At 21.6% G+C, this 20,160-nt stretch overlaps 1 protein-coding gene across 5 annotated transcripts in view; it reads left to right on the top strand.

The window, feature by feature from the left end:
- LOC122508094 (glutamate synthase [NADH]) overlaps nt 1-20,160 on the top strand; it is a 70,920-nt gene that overhangs the window by 45,553 nt on the left and 5,207 nt on the right. For all 5 annotated transcript variants that reach the window (XM_043621203.1, XM_043621200.1, XM_043621201.1 and 2 more), the window contains 13 exons: nt 1-138; nt 297-482; nt 3,286-3,569; nt 3,865-4,030; nt 4,277-4,477; nt 7,502-7,891; nt 11,083-11,417; nt 11,746-11,884; nt 12,047-12,360; nt 13,613-13,772; nt 14,153-14,313; nt 14,402-14,667; nt 16,446-16,843. In XM_043621203.1, coding sequence (XP_043477138.1) covers nt 1-138; nt 297-482; nt 3,286-3,569; nt 3,865-4,030; nt 4,277-4,477; nt 7,502-7,891; nt 11,083-11,417; nt 11,746-11,884; nt 12,047-12,360; nt 13,613-13,772; nt 14,153-14,313; nt 14,402-14,667; nt 16,446-16,843 — 3,138 coding nt within the window. The remainder of the gene's footprint in view (nt 139-296; nt 483-3,285; nt 3,570-3,864; nt 4,031-4,276; nt 4,478-7,501; nt 7,892-11,082; nt 11,418-11,745; nt 11,885-12,046; nt 12,361-13,612; nt 13,773-14,152; nt 14,314-14,401; nt 14,668-16,445; nt 16,844-20,160) is intronic.

Here is a 20,160-nt window from a genome sequence, read left to right as displayed (position 1 = left end):
AATTACGCTGAAGCAATGGAACGAGGAATAGCAAAAGTAATGGCCAAAATGGGAATTTCAACTCTTCAGTCATACAAGGGCGCACAGATTTTCGAAGCTGTTGGTCTTGCCGATGAAGTTACCGAAAAATGCTTTAAGGTTTGATACTTTCCAAGAAATACACAATTCAATTTATTCAGTGTTCAATTAGTATTCAATTAATTAGTAGAAATATAATTCTTTATATATAATTATTTACATACAAGTTTCTGAAATGTAAAAAAATATAATTATAAAAGTTAATTTTCTCTATTTAGGGAACTCACACTCGAATCGGTGGTGTTAATTTTGAAATATTGGCCAACGAGGCTTTCGAGAGACACCAAATGACTTATTGGGAAAGACCTGTCGATCAGGTTATTATTCGTAATCCTGGAATTTTCCACTGGCGATCAGGAGGCGAAAAACACATCAACGATCCAGCGAGTATCGCGAGTTTACAGGTAATTGACACAATTTTATTTCTTCCCTAATTTCTTACAATTGTCCAGGCTTCGCACTCATCTACTAAAACATACTATTTACTACTTTTTTTTACGTTATGCTACTATTAGGGTACTTTTTTTTAGATTTCAGCCACTAAAAGCTACTATTTCTGTTTTTTTTTTTAGAATTTCTAATACTTTAAATTCGCTAATACTAGAAATCAAAAAACTATTCTCAAAAATCATAATCAAATTCTTTAAAATGATTCAATTATACTTTAAAAAATATTTGAAATTCAATTATTTTCAATATCAAGTATTTCTATAAAATTTCGCAAAAAGAATTCAATTATTTGAAAAAAATTGAGAAAATTCATACCAAAATTCAATTATTTTCATAAATAATAGAATTTTCTCATGAATTCAATTAAAATTCTATTATTTTCAAAATAATTTCGAAAAATCAATTATTTAACAAAATTTTTTTACAATTCTCCACAATAATTCAATTACTTTCACTAAGAATAACATATTTCATGGAAATTCAATTATTTAAAAACTTTTTAATAAACTTTTTTAATTTCTTTTTTTTCTAAGCAAGAATTCAATTTTTTTAAACACTATTTTAAATTAATTATTAGAAAAATTCATTTATTTTCACAAATAAAATGTTCCGCACGAATTCAATTATTGAAAATAAAATTTCCATTATATTCATTATATTTCGAAAAAATTAAATATTTAAAACAATGTTTATAAAATTCTTATGAAGAATTCAATTATTTTCAAAAATAACAAAATTTTCCACAGAAATTCAATTCATTTTAAATTAAATTAAATTCAATTATTTCTTAAAATTTTAATAAAGTTCTTAGCAACTATTCAATTATTTTGATAAATCATCAAATTCATTGCAGGATTTCAATTTATTTCAATACAATTTGAATAAAATTTCTCTGAAAAATTCAATTATTTTCAAAAATTTTAATATAATTCTTTACTGAAATTGAATAATTTTTAATGCAATTTGGTGTAATTAGTAGAGAAAAATTCCATTATTTTCATAAAATAATGCAAGAAATCAATTATTTTCAATAAAAATTTCAATTGAATTCCTCGAAAGAATTTAATTATTTTTTTTTTAATTTCCATAAAATTCTTTAAAACAATTCAATTATTTTCACAAATAAAATTTTCTACAAGAATTCAATTATTTAAAAAAAATTGTTTAATTTTCATTATATTTCGAAAAAATTAATTATTTAAAACATTGTTTATAAAATTCTTATGAATAATTGAATTATGTTAAAAAATAAAAAATTTTTTCACAGAAATTCAATTCTTTTTAATTATTTCAATTAAATTATTCGCAATAATTCAATTATTTTTGAAAATTTTAATAAAATAGTTTGCAACTATTCAATTATTTTTATAAATAATAAAATTCATCGCAAGATTTTAATTATTTTTAATACAATTTTACAGGAATAATAAAATTCTTTACCAGAAGTCAATCCATAAATATTTAAATTCTCTCCAAAAGTTTTAATAAAAATCTTGGCAAAAATTCAATTATCTTCATAATTAATAAAATTCTTGCCAAAAATTTCAATTATTTTCAAAAATATTTTAAATAATCTTCCACATAATTAAATTATCTCCATGAATAATAATATCCGAAATTTAATTATTTTAAAAAATTTTAATAAAACTTGGTAAAATTCCAATTATTTTCAAAAATAATAAAATTCTAGGAATTCAATTAGTTTCAATACAATTTTAAATTTAAAATTCTTGTAGTTTTGAATAAAATTCTTCCCAAGAATTCAATTATTTACATAAATAATTCTTCGAAAGAATTCAATTTGTCGATAAATAACAAAATTATTCCCAAAAAATTAATTATTTTTACTTTTTACGCATTTTAATAAAATTCTTTGCAAAATTCAATTATTTTCATAAATAATAATATTCATCACAAGAATTCAATTATTTTTAAAAGTAATCAATTTCTTCTTGGAAACTCAATTATTTTTAAAAATTCTAATAAAATTGTTCGCAAGAATTCAATAATTGTCAAAAATTTAAATTGAATTTTTTTTTAAATTTATTTATTTTTAAAAACTTTTCGCAATTCAATTATTTTCAATATCTACTATTTACATAAAATTTCCAAACAGAATTCAATTATTTAAACATTTGTTGTAAAAATCTTCGTAAGAATTTAATTCTTTTCATGAATAATAAAAATTTCTCATGAATTCAATTATGTAAATGAGAATTTGCATAAAATTAGTCGAAAGAAATTAATTATTTAAACATTTTTATAAAATTCTTCGCAAGAATTAAATTATTTTTATAAATATTTAAATTTTTTCATGAATTACAAAATTCGTTGCAGGAATTCAAATTATTAGCAGGATAAGAAAGAAGTAAATATTTTTGATGAAAATTAGGAAAAAGTCAGGAAAATAAAATATAGAATTGAATTTTTGTCAGTTTTGTAAAGTGTCTAAAACTTTTTTTTTGTCGTCTAGTTTAATTTTTCGATATCTACTTTTTTTTACTACTTTTTCTAGTTTAAAAACTACTTTTTGCTAATTTTTTAAAATTAATTACCGAGTGCGAAGTCTGATTGTCTTCAATTATTTTCAATTTCTTTCAATTCACATTTTTCGATGATTAAAAATTTGGATCCAGTTAATGAACAAAAAAAGTGATTCAATTATTTAAAATGAGAAAGCATTTGGAAAATAACATCTTTTGAAAATCCCCGATATTTCTGTTTTTTATACTAAGTAATTAAAAATTGTTTCACTAGGAATATGTTGAATCGAAGAATACCTCGGCCTATGAAAACTATCGAAAAACGACAATGGAAGCTGTTCAGGCTTGCACACTTCGTGGTCAACTACAATTGATAAAATGCAAGAAACCAATACCAATAGGAGAAGTTGAACCAGCTGCTGAAATCGTTAAACGTTTCGCAACCGGTGCAATGAGCTTTGGAAGTATTTCACTGGAAGCTCATCAAACATTGGCAATAGCGATGAATCGAATCGGCGGTAAATCAAATACTGGCGAAGGCGGTGAAAACGCTGACAGGTAATTTTTTTGACATTGAAATTAATTCTTATTTATTATTATAATTATAAGGGCCTGAATAATTTTTATTACCAAATAATCGAAAAAGCTTCCTCCACAAGGAAACAAAAACCGTTTTTACAAAACACAAAAAAGTAAATCAAATTATTAAATAATGAAAATAATATGATTATAATTTTGGATCCAGTTAATGAAGAAAATGATTCCAAACCATAATATGAGAAATTGAAAAATTATTAAAAAATTTTTGGTGTATTTCCCTTTATGATTCAACAGGAAAATGATATTTGTTTAGGTATTTGAATCAAGATCAAGAATTCAACAAGAGATCTGCGATTAAGCAAGTTGCTAGTGGAAGATTTGGTGTTACTTCAAGTTACTTGGCGAGCGCTGACGATCTACAGATTAAAATGGCACAAGGAGCGAAGCCCGGTGAAGGAGGAGAACTTCCAGGATATAAAGTAATTTACCATTTTTTTAATTCTCATTAAAAATAAATTTTAGATTTGAAAGAAATTAATTTTATCAAGACTTTTAAAAATTATTTTGAAATATAATCGTATTTCAAAAATTATATTACAAAAAGAATTAATTTTCACTAAATTTCAAAAAGGAAGTTTTCGTAACTGACAATTTGATCTGAAATTTGTTGTTATTCTGCGGTAAAATTTATTGAAATAAAAATGAATAATAAATTTTTTTAAAAGGTCACAGCGGAAATAGCAGCAACGAGGCATTCGGTGGCAGGAGTAGGACTTATTTCACCTCCTCCACATCACGATATTTATTCGATAGAGGATCTTGCTGAATTGATATACGATTTAAAGTGCGCCAATCCAAACGCAAGGATTTCTGTGAAATTGGTTTCAGAAGTCGGCGTTGGTGTTGTCGCGTCCGGAGTCGCGAAGGTAATATTCAAAACAATCACAGATGTTTTTTTTTTAATACTTCTTTTTCCTCTTTTTCCCTTTTTATCCCTTTAAATTCCCAAAAAAGAAACCAAAAATTATGCAAATTCTTAATAATTTTTTAATTAATTTGAATTAATTAATTAAAAAAATTACGAATACAAATGATTCAGGGCTCGAACCAGTAAAAGTATTTAAAAATACGAACTTTACGGACAAAAAATGAAAAATTATGGACCAATTACTGACAAAAATCTAACCAGTCAGAGTCAAATAAGAGAACATTTTACTTAAAAAAAACTAGAAATTAAATTATTCATAATTGAATTTCAAAATTCAATTATTTCTAAAAATTCACGCTATATTGCTTTTAATATTAAATTAATATCTGAAATTTTGACTGAAATTCATTTTTAAATCAATTTTTATAAGAAAATTCTACTAGAATTCAATTATTTAAATACAAAGATAAATAATTTATTGAATAATTTAATGTTTCTTAAAATTGAATTCTCATAAAGTATTTTGTCAACAAATTTTTTAATAATTGAATTCTTTCACGAATTTTAATATTTGTGAAAATAATTGAATTCCTAAGAAGAATTTTATTATTTTTTAACAATATGTATTTATTTTTTTGCCAAGAATTTTTTAAAAAAGTCCTTTGAAAATTTTTAAATTCATTTGTTTAAAATTCAATTTTAAAAAATTTCAATTATTCGTAAATTCTTTAATATTAAATATATATTAGAAAATAAAAACTAAATAATTTCAACAAAAAAAACCCGCAATTAAAGTTTCTCAAAAAAATTAATTCCACTTGAATTGTCAGTTAAAAGTATGAAAAATCCAGATTTTCAACAATTTTAATTTGAAACCTTTTCAAAATTCAATTATTTCTAAAAATTCACGCTTTAATGCTTTTAATGTTCAATTATAATATAAAATTTTAACTGAAATCAATTTTTAAATTATTTTTTTTTTTAAAAATTCAACTAGAATACAATTATTTAAATACAGGAATAAATACTTTCTTGAATAATAGAATGTTTCTTAAAGTAAATAAACTAAAGGTAATTGAATTCATGTCAAGATTTTAATCAAAAATTTTTTTAAAATAATTGAATTTTTAGGAAATATTTTATTAAAATTTTTGAAAATAATTGAATTTTTTTGAAAAATGTTTTTAAAATTTTGGAAAATAATTGAATTTCTTGGAAGGATTTTATTCAAATTTTTGACAATAATTAAATTTCTACGAAGAATTTTATTATTTAGAAAGAAAATTGAATTTTTGCCAAGAATTTGATTAAAATTTTTGAAAATAATTGAATTCCTGCAAAGAATGTTGTTATTTATAAAAAAAATTGAATTATTGCAAATTTTATAGACAAATTTATACAAATACAAAAATAAATAAATTATTGAATAATTGAATGATTCTTAAAATAAATAAAATAAAGGTCATTAAATTCATGTCAAGATTTTAATCAAAAATTTTTTTAAAATAATTGAATTTCACCGAAGAACTTTATTATTTACAAAGAAAATTGAATTTTTGCGAAAAATGTTATTAATATTTTTGAAAATAATTGAAGTTTTTGAGAAGAATTTAATTAATTATGAAAATAATTGAATTCTTGTCAAGATTTTTAATAAAATTGTTGGGAAGATTTTTAATATTTATGGAGATAATGAAATTCTGGATAAAGAATTTTCTTTATTTTTTAAATTAATTGAAGTTTTTGGGAAGAATTTTATTATTTATTAAGATTATTAAATTCTTGACAGGAATCTTATTATTTATAAAGTTTCATAAATCTCTTGCTAAGAATTTCATTCAAATATTTAAAAATAATTGAATTTTTGTGAAGAATTTTGTTACTTATGAAAATAATTTAATTTCTGCGAAGAATTTTTATTATCTATAAAGGTAATTGAATTTTTGAGAAAAATGTTATTATAATTTTTTAATAATTAATTGAATTGCTGCGAAGAATTTTGTTATTTATAATAATATAATTGAATTATTGGCGAGAATTATATTAAAATTTTTGAACATAATTATAATTCTTTCAAGAAATTAATTTAAAATTGTATTGAAAATAATTTAATTCTTACAAAGAATTTTATCAAAATTTTTTAAATTAATTGAATTCTCTTGACGAATTTTAATAAAATTTTTAAGAATAATTACATTTTTCGAGGAATTCGATAAAAATTGTACTAAAAATAATTGAAATTCTGCGATGAGTTTTATTATTTTTTTAAATAATTGAATTCTTTTGGACAATTTTATTAAATAAGTAAATTTTAAAAATCATTGATTGATTGAGGAAAATTTTTGAAAATAATTGAAATTTTGCCAAGAATTTTATTAAAATTTTTGAAAATAATTAAATTTCGGAGAAGAATTTAATTATTTCTAAAGACAATTGAAATTCTGACGAGAATTTTAAAAAAGTTTTGAATATAATTGAATTTTTGCGAAGAATTTTATTACTTTTGAAAATAATTATATTTTTGCAATCATTTGTAATTTCTCTAAAATTCTCCAAATTATATCGTACAATTTACGAACTTTTCGTCTTTTCTCAATCAAATTACGGACTTTACGGACCTTTTTAAAAAAAAACTGACTTTTACGGACTTGAAGCAAATTTACGGACCTAGTTCGAGCCCTGATGATTTTAAATAATTGAAAATAAAAACAATTCTTTTGTTCAAAGAAAAACTTAAAGATTGATATTTTTTTGCTCGTTTGCGAAATTTTTGGACAAAAACTTAGTTTTTCGAAACAAATTATTTTATCAAATTAGAGGATTTTCTCACCTATTAGGTGAAAAATTGAAATGAAATGAAAAAAAAATCACTGTGATTCCAGAAATTTTCGATTTGCTATGATTAAAACGAAAAAAGTAAAATTAAAAACGTACTCTTAAAAATACGAATTAATTAGAATTGATTAGAGTTAATTAAAATTTTAAGAATACAAATAATTGGAAATAAAAATAAATAATTCAGGGTAAAGCTGAGCACGTGGTAATCTCTGGTCACGACGGTGGAACTGGAGCGAGCAGTTGGACTGGAATAAAGTCAGCGGGACTCCCTTGGGAATTGGGAATAGCAGAGACACATCAAGTTCTAACAATGAATAATCTTCGTTCCCGAATGATTGTCCAAGCTGACGGACAAATGCGCACAGGCTTTGATATTATTGTGGGAGCTCTACTCGGAGCCGATGAATTTGGCTTCAGCACAGCTCCCCTAATTGCAATGGGATGTACAATGATGAGAAAATGCCATTTGAATACATGTCCCGTTGGAATTGCCACGCAAGATCCAGTGCTTCGTAAGAAATTTGCAGGAAAGCCCGAACACGTTGTCAATTTTCTATTTATGTTGGCTGAAGAGGTAAATTTTTGCAATTTTTAATTCATTAATTCAATTTTGCTTTAGCAGGCCTCGCACTCATCTACTAAAACCTACAATTTACTACTTTTTTTTACGAGTTGCTACTATTTCAATACTTTTTATTGGTTACACTAAAAGCTCCTTTTTTCCATGCTTAAGAATTTACACTACTTTAAATTTGTTAAAAATTAAAATTTAAAAAATATTTAAAATAATTTTAATAAAGTTATTGGAAAAAATTCAAAAAATTTTAATAAAATTCTTTAAAACGATTCAATTATTTTCACAAATTTTTCGTAATTGAATTATTTTTAATATCTAGGTTTTAAAAAAAAATTTCCCAAAAGAATTGAATAATTTTAAAAAATGGTTATAAAATTCTTCGAAAATATTCAATTATTTATATAAATAAAAAAATTTTCATAGGAATTCAATTATTTAAAACAGAATTTTTATTATATTTTTCGAAAAAATTCAATTATTTTGAATAGATTTTTATACAATTCTTTGTAAAAATTCAATTACTTTTATAAATAATATAATTCGTCGTAAGAATTCAATTATTTTTATAAATAATAAAATTCTTCTCAGGAATTCAATTATTTTTTAAAAATGTAATAATAATCGTTGCAAGAATTCAATTATTTTTATAAATATTTAAATTCATTGCAGGATTTCAATTATTTTTAATACAATTTTAAATGAATTCAGCGAAAAATGCAACTATGTATTTTTACAAATTTTAATAAAATTCTTTGAAAGAATTTAATTATTTAAAGAACTAATGAAATTCATTATAATAATTGAATTGTTTTCAATATAATTTTAATAAGATTTTTTGAAAGATTTCAATTATTTTCATAAATAATAATATACAATTTTCAAAGAAATTCAATTACTTAAATCACATTTTTCATAAAATTTTGTTAAAAAAATCAATTATTTTAATAGATTTTTATAAAATTCTTCGCAAGAATTTAATTATTTTTATAAATAATTGAAAATAAATAAATAATTGAATTATTTAAAGAATTTTATGAAAATTAAAAAAAAATAATTCAATTCTTTTGAGAAATTTAATTAAAATTTGCATTAAAAATTAAAAATTCTTCAGGGAAATTTTATTAAAATTTATAAAAATAATTGAATCTTGTCAAGAAATTTTATAAAAATTGTATTCTACTCAAGAATTTAATTAAAATTTTTGAAAAAAATTGAATTCCTGCGAAATTTTTTTTTTATTTCTGAAAATAATTGTTTTTCTACGAAGAATTTTATTCAAATTTTTGAAAATAATCCAATTCCAGCGAAGAATTTTATTAAAATTATATTCAATAGAATTGAATTGATTAAAAGAATATTATTACTTATAAAAATAATAAATTGAATTCTTCAAATCTTTTGTACAAATTTTATTAAAATTCTATTGAAATTAATTCAATTCCTGCAAAGAATTTTATTATTTACAAAGATAATTAAATTTTTGACAAATATTTTATTAAAACTTTTGAAAATAATTGATTTTTTGCGAAGAATTTTATTAATAATTATATTTAAAGAAATTGGATTCTTTTAAAGAATTCTATTACTTATGAAAATAAATAAATTTCTTTGAAGAACTTCTTTATTTTTGAAAATATGTAATTAAATTTTTAACAAGAATTTTATTAAAATTTTTGAAAATAATTGATTTCCAGCTGAGAATTTTGTTAATTATCAAAATAAATTTATTTTTGCAAAAAATTATATTTTTTATGAAAATAATTGAATTCAAGCGAAGAATTTTCTTAAAATTATATTTAAATTATTTGATTTGATGTAAAGAATTTAATTATTTAATATTTATGAAAATAATTGAATTCTTGCAAATTTTTTTTTACAAATTTAATTAAAAATGCATTATTAATGGTTTTCAAAGTAATTGAATTACTGCGAAGAATTTTATTATTTTTAATGATGATTGAATTTTTGCAAAAACTGTTATTATCATTTTAAAAAGTAATTGGAATTCTGTGAAGAATTTTATTAAAATTTTTTACTAATAATGGAATTCTTCTTTTAATACAATTTTAAATGAATTACGCCAAAAATGCAACTATTCTTACAAATTTTAATAAAATTCTTTGAAAGAATTTAATTATTTAAAAAAACGTTAATAAAATTCTTTATAATAATTGAATTTTTTTCAATATAATTTTAATAAAATTTTTAGAAAGAATTCAATTATTTTCATAAATAATATACAATTTTCAAAGAAATTCAATTAAATTTAAAACACAATTTTTATAAAATTTTATGAAAAAAATCATTTTTTTCAAAAGATTTTTTTTAAATTCTCTTCAAGAATGTAATTATTTAAAAAACTTTATTAAAGATCGGTGACAAAAATTTAATTACTTTCATAAATAATAAAAATCATCGCAGGATTTCAATCATTTTTAATATAATTTTAAATTAATTCCGCTAAAACCGCAATTAATTAATCCTAAAAATTTGAATAAAATTCTTCGAAAAAATTTAATTATTTAAAAAAATGTGATATATTTTGTTTCTTAGAGTGTAATAATTATTTTCAATTCATTTTTAATTACATTTCTTGAATGAATTTAATGATTATTAAAAATTTTAATGCAATTCTTTGTAGAAATTCAATTATTCTAAAAAATGTTGATAAAGTTCTTTTTAAGAATAAAAATTTAAGAAATATTCAATTACTCAATAAATAATTTATTTTTCTACTTAAATAATTTCATTCTCGTAGAACTTTCTAATAAGAATTGATTTAGAATAAAATAAAATAAAATGATTAAAGTTTTGAATAATTTTATTTATTCAACAAAAAAAAAGTGATTGAATTTTGAAAGAATTACTTTCGTAATTTTTAGAAATAGTTAAATTTAAAAAATGCGTTACATTAAAATCATTTTAAATATTTTAATTCCTGTAAACAAAATAAATAGGTATTTAAATATTTATTTTATTTTTGAATGTAATTAAGAAATTAGAAAAAAATTGAGTCGTTAAATTTAATTTTTCGATAGCTATTTTTTACTACTTTTTCTGTCTTTAAGCTACTTATTTAAAATTAATTATCGATTACGAAGCCTGCTATAGTTGTATATCTTTTAATTTATAATTTATAATTATAATTATAATTAATAATTAATTAATTATAATTTATGTTTTTGCAGGTTCGTTCCCATATGGCGAGTTTAGGAATAAGAAGCTTCCAGGATCTTATTGGTCGTACGGATTTACTGAAAGTTCGAGACGATATTACTTTGGAGAAAGCAAAGACACTGAAACTTGATAATATTTTGAAAAATGCACTCACTCTGCGGCCGGGTGTTAATATTAAAGGTGGATCGGTGAGGCAGGATTTCCAATTGGAGACGAGACTTGAAAATGTACTCATTGAGAAAGCAATGCCGGTGATAAATGGCGAACAACAGAGTGTTGATGTAGAATTGGTGATTAACAATGAATGTAGAGCTTTCACGTCTACTCTCAGTTATCACATTTCCAAGTAAGATATTAAAATATTTTTAATTAGACCTCAAAGTTAGCGTTGACAGTGAATTTATGTTTACGAAGCCGAAAACATTTTTCCCAGTTTTTAAATTTAAAAAAATACTCTCGACTACATTTTCAACTCCTAATTACATTTTCGCTTCCAAAAAGAAAAACCTCAAATAATAGTTAATTTTTAATTTAAAAATGCTAATTTCGGAGACATTTTTTAATTTCAGTTCATTTTGTTCACTTTGCAAAATGGTAAAAAATTGTTTTTGCTAATATCTTATAAAAAATATTTAAAAAAATATATTTTTAAAAAATATTCTATATTTTTATAGAAAATATGGAGAAGAAGGTCTTCCTGAGAACAGTATTAATATTAAAATGAAAGGCTCTGCTGGGCAAAGCTTCTGTGCTTTTATGACAAAGGGAATTCACGTGACACTCGAGGGCGATGCCAATGATTACGTGGGAAAAGTGAGTAATGATAGAAAAGAAATTGAATTTTTATTAATGTTACTTAATTATTAATTCAATACTAATATTTCATCCTCGTTTATACATTCAAATAAATAAATATTAAAATTCTAATATTCTTATAAAAGAAGGAGAATAAAGAAAAATAATTTATTCTTTTAGAGTCTTTGTGGTGGTGAAATTGTTATTTATCCACCGAAGGAATCAGATTTCGATACTGCAGCGAACGTTATTGTTGGCAATGTTTGCCTCTATGGAGCAACATCGGGAAAAGCTTATTTCCGAGGAATTGCCGCCGAAAGATTCAGCGTTCGAAATAGTGGCGCCGTGGTTGTTGTCGAAGGTGTTGGCGATCATGGTTGTGAATATATGACTGGAGGTTGTGCCGTAATTCTAGGTCTCACGGGAAGAAATTTCGCTGCTGGCATGTCAGGAGGAATTGCTTACGTTCTGGATGTCGATGGTTCATTTAAAAGGTAGACTTCTTAATTTATTAATTTCACTATTAACTTGATTATTATATCTCAGGCTTCGCACTCATCTACTAAAACCTACTATTTACTACTTTTTCTACCATTAGCTACTATTTAGATACTTTTTTTAAATTTGTAACACTAAAAGCTACTTTTTCCCATTTTTGAGAATTCTCACGAGTTTAAATAAAATTCAAAACGAAAATTCAAAGTAATTTAATTGTTTGAAATACAATTTTCAAGAAATTTTTTCGAAAAAATCAATTATTTAAATATTTTAATAAAATTCTTTGTACAAAAATTTAATTATATTCTAAATTTTTGCCAACATTTGTTTATAATAGTTAAATTATTATTTTCATAAATAATATAATTCATCGCAAAAATCCAATTATTTTTAATCGAATTTTAATAAAATTCTTCGTTGGAATTCAATTATTTTCAAAAATTTGTTAAAGCAATTCTTCGCAGAAATTCAATTATAATCAAAAATTTTAATAAAATTCTATATAAGAATTAAATTACTTTCAATAAAATTTTAATTGAATTCGTCGAGGAAAATTGAAAGAAATTAATTATTCCCACAAATAATATAATTCTTTGCTGAAATTCAATTATTTTCATAAATAATCAAACATTTTAGACAAATTCAATTATTTTGAATATAATTTTAGTCAAATTCATCGCAGAAATTCAATTATTTTCGTAAATAATAAAATTTGAAAAGGAATTCAATTATTTAATATACAATTTTCATAAATTTTTTTGAAAAGAATCAATTACTCAATCAATTATTTAAAAGAATTTTAATAAAATTCCTAGAAACGATTCAATTATTTTCAATATCCAATATTTTAATAAAATTTCCTAAAAGAATTGAATTATTTAAAAAAATTTTTGATAAAATTCTACACAAAAAATTCAATTATTTTTATAAATAAATAAAAATAGTAGCTACTTTTTTATTACTTCTTTCAGTCTTAATGTTACTTTTTGATACTTTTTTTCCGTCTTAAAGCTACTTAAAAATTAAATTAAAATTAAATTAAATTTAAACAAATTATTGAGTGCGAAGCCTGGTGTCTAATAATTTTTAGAGTGAATCAAAATATTCTTTAGTGTCAGGGAGAAAATGTCTAAATTCTGTCTGGAAATCGGGGAAAAAGAAAATTAAATTTTTATGACAAAGTTAATCATATTGACGATCTAAATACATTATACAACTGATGATAAATATCTAAATTCTTTTTTTCAGTAAATGTAATCCGGAAATGGTGGAACTATTGCCTTTGGACGATCAAAATGACATTGAGTACGTGCAACAATTGCTCCAAGAATTTGTCGAGAAAACGGATTCTCTCATTGCTCAGGATTTATTGCAGATTTGGCCCGAACCGACGACACGTTTCGTAAAAGTAATGCATAACATTGAAATTTATCCCTCACTGAAAAATACCTAAAATATTTATAATGAAATTTTTATTAAATTAATTAATCAAATTAATTACTAATTGAAGTAATGAATCAAATTAATTACTAATTAAATAAATTATTCAAATCAATTAATCAAATTAATTACTAATTAAATTAATTAATCAAATTAATTACTAATTAAATTAATTAATCAAATTAATTACTAATTAAATTAATTATTCAAATTAATTACTAATTAAATTAATTTTTTAAATTAATTAATCAAATTAATTATTAACTAAATGAATTAATAACCAAATTAATTATTAATCAAAGTAATTAACAATAAAGTTAATTATTAATCAAATTAATTAAATTACAGGTCTTCCCGTACGATTATCAACGAGCATTGAAACAATTAGAGGAGCAAAAGGAGAGTGAGACAGTCTCGAATGGAAATTCAGATGAGACAGATAGAGTAAAAGACATCGAAGACGCAGTGCCTGATTCTGAAATGGAACAACGCAAACTAGATAAAATAAAGTAAATTATTCAAATTTTTAATATTCTTATTTAAACAAAATGGGAATTAGTAATTATTTTTCTCTAATTGTGAACAAAAAAATTACAGAGGATTTATGAAATACGAAAGAGAGAAGACGAATTATAGACAAGTGGAGAAGCGTGTGAATGATTGGGAGGAAATATATAATTTCCAAGGGGTTCGCAAAGGATTAAAAGTACAAGCGGCGAGATGCATGGAATGTGGCGTGCCATTCTGTCAAAGTAGTCATGGATGTCCTCTTGGAAATATTATTCCCAAATGGAATGATTTAGTATTCCAATCGAACTGGAAAGAGGCACTCAATCAACTTCTTCAGACAAATAATTTTCCAGGTCTGGTTTTTCTCCGGTTCTTTGAATTTCAATTTTCGTTTTCAATTTAGAATTTCAATTTTGAATTTGAATTTTCAATTTGTTTCAATGTTGTTTATTATTTAAATGAAATATTATCAAGGTTGCCACTGGTCAGAGAAATCAGGGAAAAGTCAGGGATTTTTATTAAAGTAACTGGAAAAAATTTAATTTTGGAGAAGTTACAAATAATTGCAGACATTTAATTATTTTCAAAAGTAATAAAATTCTTCGCATAAATTCAATTATGTTCAAAAATTTAAAAAAATTCCCGTAAAAATTCAATTATTTTTAAAAATAATAACATTTTTTAGAAGGATTCAATTATTTTCATTGAATAATAAAAATCATCATAGAATTTCAATTATTTTTAATACATTTTTAATTGAATTCCTCAAAAAATGTGATTATTCTTGAAAATTTTATTAAAATTCCTCGAAAAAAATCAATTTTGTTGATAAAATTCTTTATGATAATTCAATTTCGAGAAATATTCATTTATTCAATAAATTATTTATTTTTGTATTTGAATAATTGAATTCTCGTAGAATTTTACAATAAAAATTTGTTTAAAAACGAATTTTAGATAAAATTTTAGATAATAATTGTATATTAAAAACATTATAGCATGAATTCTTAAAAATAATTGATAATTGAATTCTTTCGAAGAATTTTAATAAATTTTTTGAAAATAATTACATTTTTTGAAGAATTTACTCAAAATTGTATAAAAATAATTAAAATCCTGTGAAAAATTTTATTAATTTATGAAAGTAATTGAATTCTTTCAATCAATTTTTTCGAAATTTTTTTTTAAATAATTGAATTTATGTGAAAAATTTTATTACTTGTAAAAATATATGAATTCCTACAATAAATTTTATTACATTTTATTTAAATAATTAAATTCTTTTGAGAAGTTTTATTAAAATAGTAAATTTTGAAAATTTTTGAATTTCAACAAAGAATTTCATTATTTGTGAAATGTAATTGAATTATTGCAAAAAAATTTTTTTTTTTGAAGATAATTTCATTTTTCGAGAATGTTACTTAAAATTGTATTAAAAATAAAATAATTGAAACCCTGTGAAGAATTTTATTAATTTATGGAAGTAATTGAATTCTTGCAATCAATTAAAAAAAATTTTTTTTTAATATTTGAAATAATGTAAAGAATCTTATTATCTATGAAAATAATTGAATTCCTGCAACGGATTTTATTACATTTCTTTTAAATAATTGAATTCTTTTGAGAACTTTTATTAAAATAGTAATTTTTGAAAATTTTTAAATTTCAGCGAAGAATTTCATTATTTGTGAAATGTAATTGAATTATTGCAAGAAATTTTTGAAGATAATTTCATTTTTCGAGAAATTCACTTAAAATTGTATTAAAAATAAAATAATTGAAACCCTGTGAAGAATTTTATTATTTATGAAAATAATTTAATTCTTGCAACGAATTGTATTATAATTTTTGTAAATAATTTAATTTTTTTTGAAAAATTTTATGGAAATTAAAATTTTTATAAAACATGAAGATATCAATTGCTCCGAGTCGAAGACTCGGAGTGATTGATATCTTTATTATTTATAATAATATTCTTATAAGTTGTTGAATTTTAAAAATATTTTAGGGTCAGGGAAAAAGTCAAAATTTTGTCTGGAAATCAGGGAAATGTCAGGGAAAAACAAAATTAATTTTTTGTGGCAACCCTGATTATTTATTTATTTATTATTAATTGTTGGTTTTCTTTTAGAATTCACCGGAAGAGTTTGTCCAGCGCCGTGCGAAGGTGCATGCGTCTTGGGAATCAACGAGCCGCCAGTGACAATAAAAAATATTGAATGTGCAATAATTGATCATGCATTCGAGCAGGGATGGATTACCGCAAATCCACCGCAGACGCGAACTGGCCGTAAAATTGCAATTGTTGGCTCAGGACCCGCGGGACTCGCTGCCGCACATCAATTGAACAAAGTTGGACACTTTGTTACTGTATTCGAGAGAAATGACAGGATCGGCGGATTGCTACAGTATGGAATTCCAACAATGAAATTATCGAAAAAAGTTGTTCAGAGGCGAGTCACTCTTCTTGCCACTGAGGGAATTACCTTCAAGACGAATGTCGACGTAGGAAAAGACATTTCCACTAAGGTATATTTATTTTGCATTTTTTCCCAATACATTTATCTAGCAAAATATCTCGCAAAAATCTAATATTCAAATTCTAATCTAGAAAACATGATAATAGCTTATAAATATTTATCTCCTTACTTTTGTAAATTAATAATAATTCAGGGTGGCAACAAAATTTAATTTTATTTATGATGTTTCGATTGTTTGGATTTAGAAAAAATTTAATTTTGTTTTCATTGATTTGCAGACAAAATTTTGACTTGTTCCCTCACTTTAAAAAAACTTGTTCCCTGACTTTAAAAAATATTCTGATTCACTCTCTAAAAATGATTAGATATTCAAAAAAATATTCATTACATTTATTAATGAATAAATTGAAATTCAAAAACTTACAAAAAAATTTAATTATAAAACATGAAAATATAGATCACCCCGAGTCTTCGACTCGGAGTGATCAATTTCTTCATATTTTATAATAATTAAAAATGACCGAGTGATAAAATTATTTCATATTAAAAGAATACTGTTACTGTAACTTCTTAAAAATTATTTTCATAATTTAAATTCAATTCTTTCATAATTTTTGAAATTCATTTGTTTAAAATTCAATTTTACAAATTTCGATAATTATTCGAAAATTCTTCAATGAAATATTATATTAGAAAATAAAATAATTCAAATAATTTCAACAAGAAAAAATCAATTTAAGTTTTTCAAAAAAATTAATTCTACAGAACTGTTAGTTAAAAGTATGAAAAATTCAAATTTTCAAAGATTTTAATTTGAAACCTTTTCAAAATTCAATTATTTCTAAAAATTCACACTATAAAGCTTTTAATATTCAATTTTATCTTAAATTTTAACTAAAATTCATTTTTTTATCAACTTTTATTAGAATATTCTACGAAAAGTCAATTATTTAAATACAGGAATAAATACTTTCTTGAATAAAAGAATGTTTCTTAAAATAAATAAAATGAAGGTAATTGAATTCATGTCAAGATTTTAATTATCGAAAATAATTGAATTTTTAGGAAAGATTTGAGTTAAATTTTTGAAAATAATTGAATTTTTCCAAAGAATTTTATTATTTATAAAGAAAATTGAATTTTTTCGAAAAATTGTATTAAATTTTTTGAAAATAATTGAATTTCTACTAAAAATTTTATTATTTAGAAAGAGAATTGAATTTTTGACAAGAATTTGATTAAAATTTTTGAAAATAATTGAATTCCTGCAAAGAATGTTGTTATTTATAAAAATAATTGAATTATTGCAAATTTTATAGACAAATTTATACAAATACAAAAATAAATAATTTATTGAATAATTGAATCATTCTTAAAATAAATAAAATAAAGATAATTAAATTCATGTCAAGATTTTAATCAAAATTTTTAAAAATAATTAAATTTCACCGAAGAATTTTATTATTTACAAAGAAAATTGAATTTTTGCAAAAAATGTTATTAATATTTTTGAAAATAATTGAAGTTTTTGAGAAGAATTTGATTAATTATGAAAATAATTGAATTCTTGTCAAGATTTTTATTAAAATTGTTGGGAAGAATTTTAATATTTATGAAGATAATTGAATTCTGGTGAAGAATATTTTGTATATTTTTTAAAATAATTGAAGTATTTGGGAAGAATTTTATTATTTATTAAAATTATTAAATTCTTGACTAGAATTTTATTATTTATGAAATTAATAAATCTCTTGCTAAGAATTTCATTAAAATATTTGAAAAGAATTGAATTTCTAGAAGAATTCTAGAATTCTTCGCAGAAATTACTTATAAAAAAATTGAATTTTCGCAAAGAGTTTGATTAAAATTTTTGAAAATAATTGAATTTTCTCAAGAATTTTATTATTTATGAAGAAAAATGAATTTTTTCGAAAAATGTTATTAAAATTTTTGAAAATAATTGAATTCTTGCCACGATTTTTATTAAAATTTTTTGGAAATAATTTTAATATTTATGGAGATAATTGAATTCTGGTAAAGAATTTTTTTTATATTTTTTAAATTAATTGAAGTTTTTAGGAAGAATTTTATTATTTATTAAGATTATTAAATTCTTTACAAGAATTTTATTATTTATGAAGTTAATAATACTCTTGCTAAGAATTTTATTAAAATATTTGAAAATAATTGAATTTCTGCACGGAAAAAAAATTTTATCTGGAACAGCGATAAGTTTCTCTAAAATAGTGAAAGTCTTAACAGAAACAACTAAACATTTGGCTAATCTAGCAAAATTTGTAGCTGTTCCAGGTGAATATTTTTTTCCGTGTGCGAAGAATTTTGTTACTTATGAAAATAATTGAATTTGATTAAAATTTTTGAAAACAATTGAATTTCTGCAAAAAATGTTTATTATTTATAAAGAAAATTGAATTTTTGCGAAAAATCTTATTATAATTTTTTAATAATTAATTGAATTGCTGCGAAGAATTTTTTTATTTATAAATATGATTGAATTATTGGCCAGAATTATATTAAAATTTTTGAAAATAATTATAATTCTTTCAAAAAATTAATTTAAAACTGTTTAGAAAATAATTTAATTCTGACAAAGAATTTTATCAAAATTTTCAAAATTAATTGAATTCTTTTGACGAATTTTAATAAAATTTTTAATAATAATTACATTTTTCGAGGAATTCGATAAAAATTGTACTAAAAATAATTAAAATTCTGCATTGAGTTTTATTATATTTATAAAAATAATTGAATTCATAAAAAGAATTTTATTATTTATGAATATAATTGAATTCCTGTGAAATTATTTTTATTATTTATGAAGTTAATTACATGTTTGTAAAGAATTTAATAAAAATTTGTTTTGAAATAATGGAATTCGTTTGAAAATTTTATTAAAATAGTAAATATTGAAAATCATTGAATTGAGGAAAATTTTTGAAAATGATTTAATTTTAGAGATTAATTTTATTAGTTTTAAAAATAATTGAAATTTTGCCGAGAATTTTTAAAAAATTTTGAACATAATTGAACTTCAGCGAAAAACTTTATTACTTTTGGAAAAAATTGAATTTCTGCAATAATTTGTAATTTCTCCAAAATTAATTTTTTTTAGTACTTTTAACTAAAATTCTGCTATAAATCCATTATTTTTGATAATTATTAAAAATTATTTATTTATTATAAATTAAATACCTATAATTATTAAAAAAATTGAACTAATTTCAGAAGAATTAGAATGATTATAAGTTTTTGCAAAAATCAAAGTTCTTTCTAATTAAATTCATTCAAAATTGAAATTTTCAAAAAATTCAAATTGAAACCTTTTGAAGTTCATCGATATTCATG

Source organism: Leptopilina heterotoma, unplaced genomic scaffold (assembly GCF_015476425.1).
Source record: "Leptopilina heterotoma isolate Lh14 unplaced genomic scaffold, ASM1547642v1 Lhet_52, whole genome shotgun sequence".
Lineage (NCBI taxonomy): Eukaryota > Metazoa > Arthropoda > Insecta > Hymenoptera > Figitidae > Leptopilina > Leptopilina heterotoma.
The sequence above is the reverse complement of the archived record's forward strand: the minus strand, read 5'-3'. Positions and strand labels throughout refer to the sequence as shown.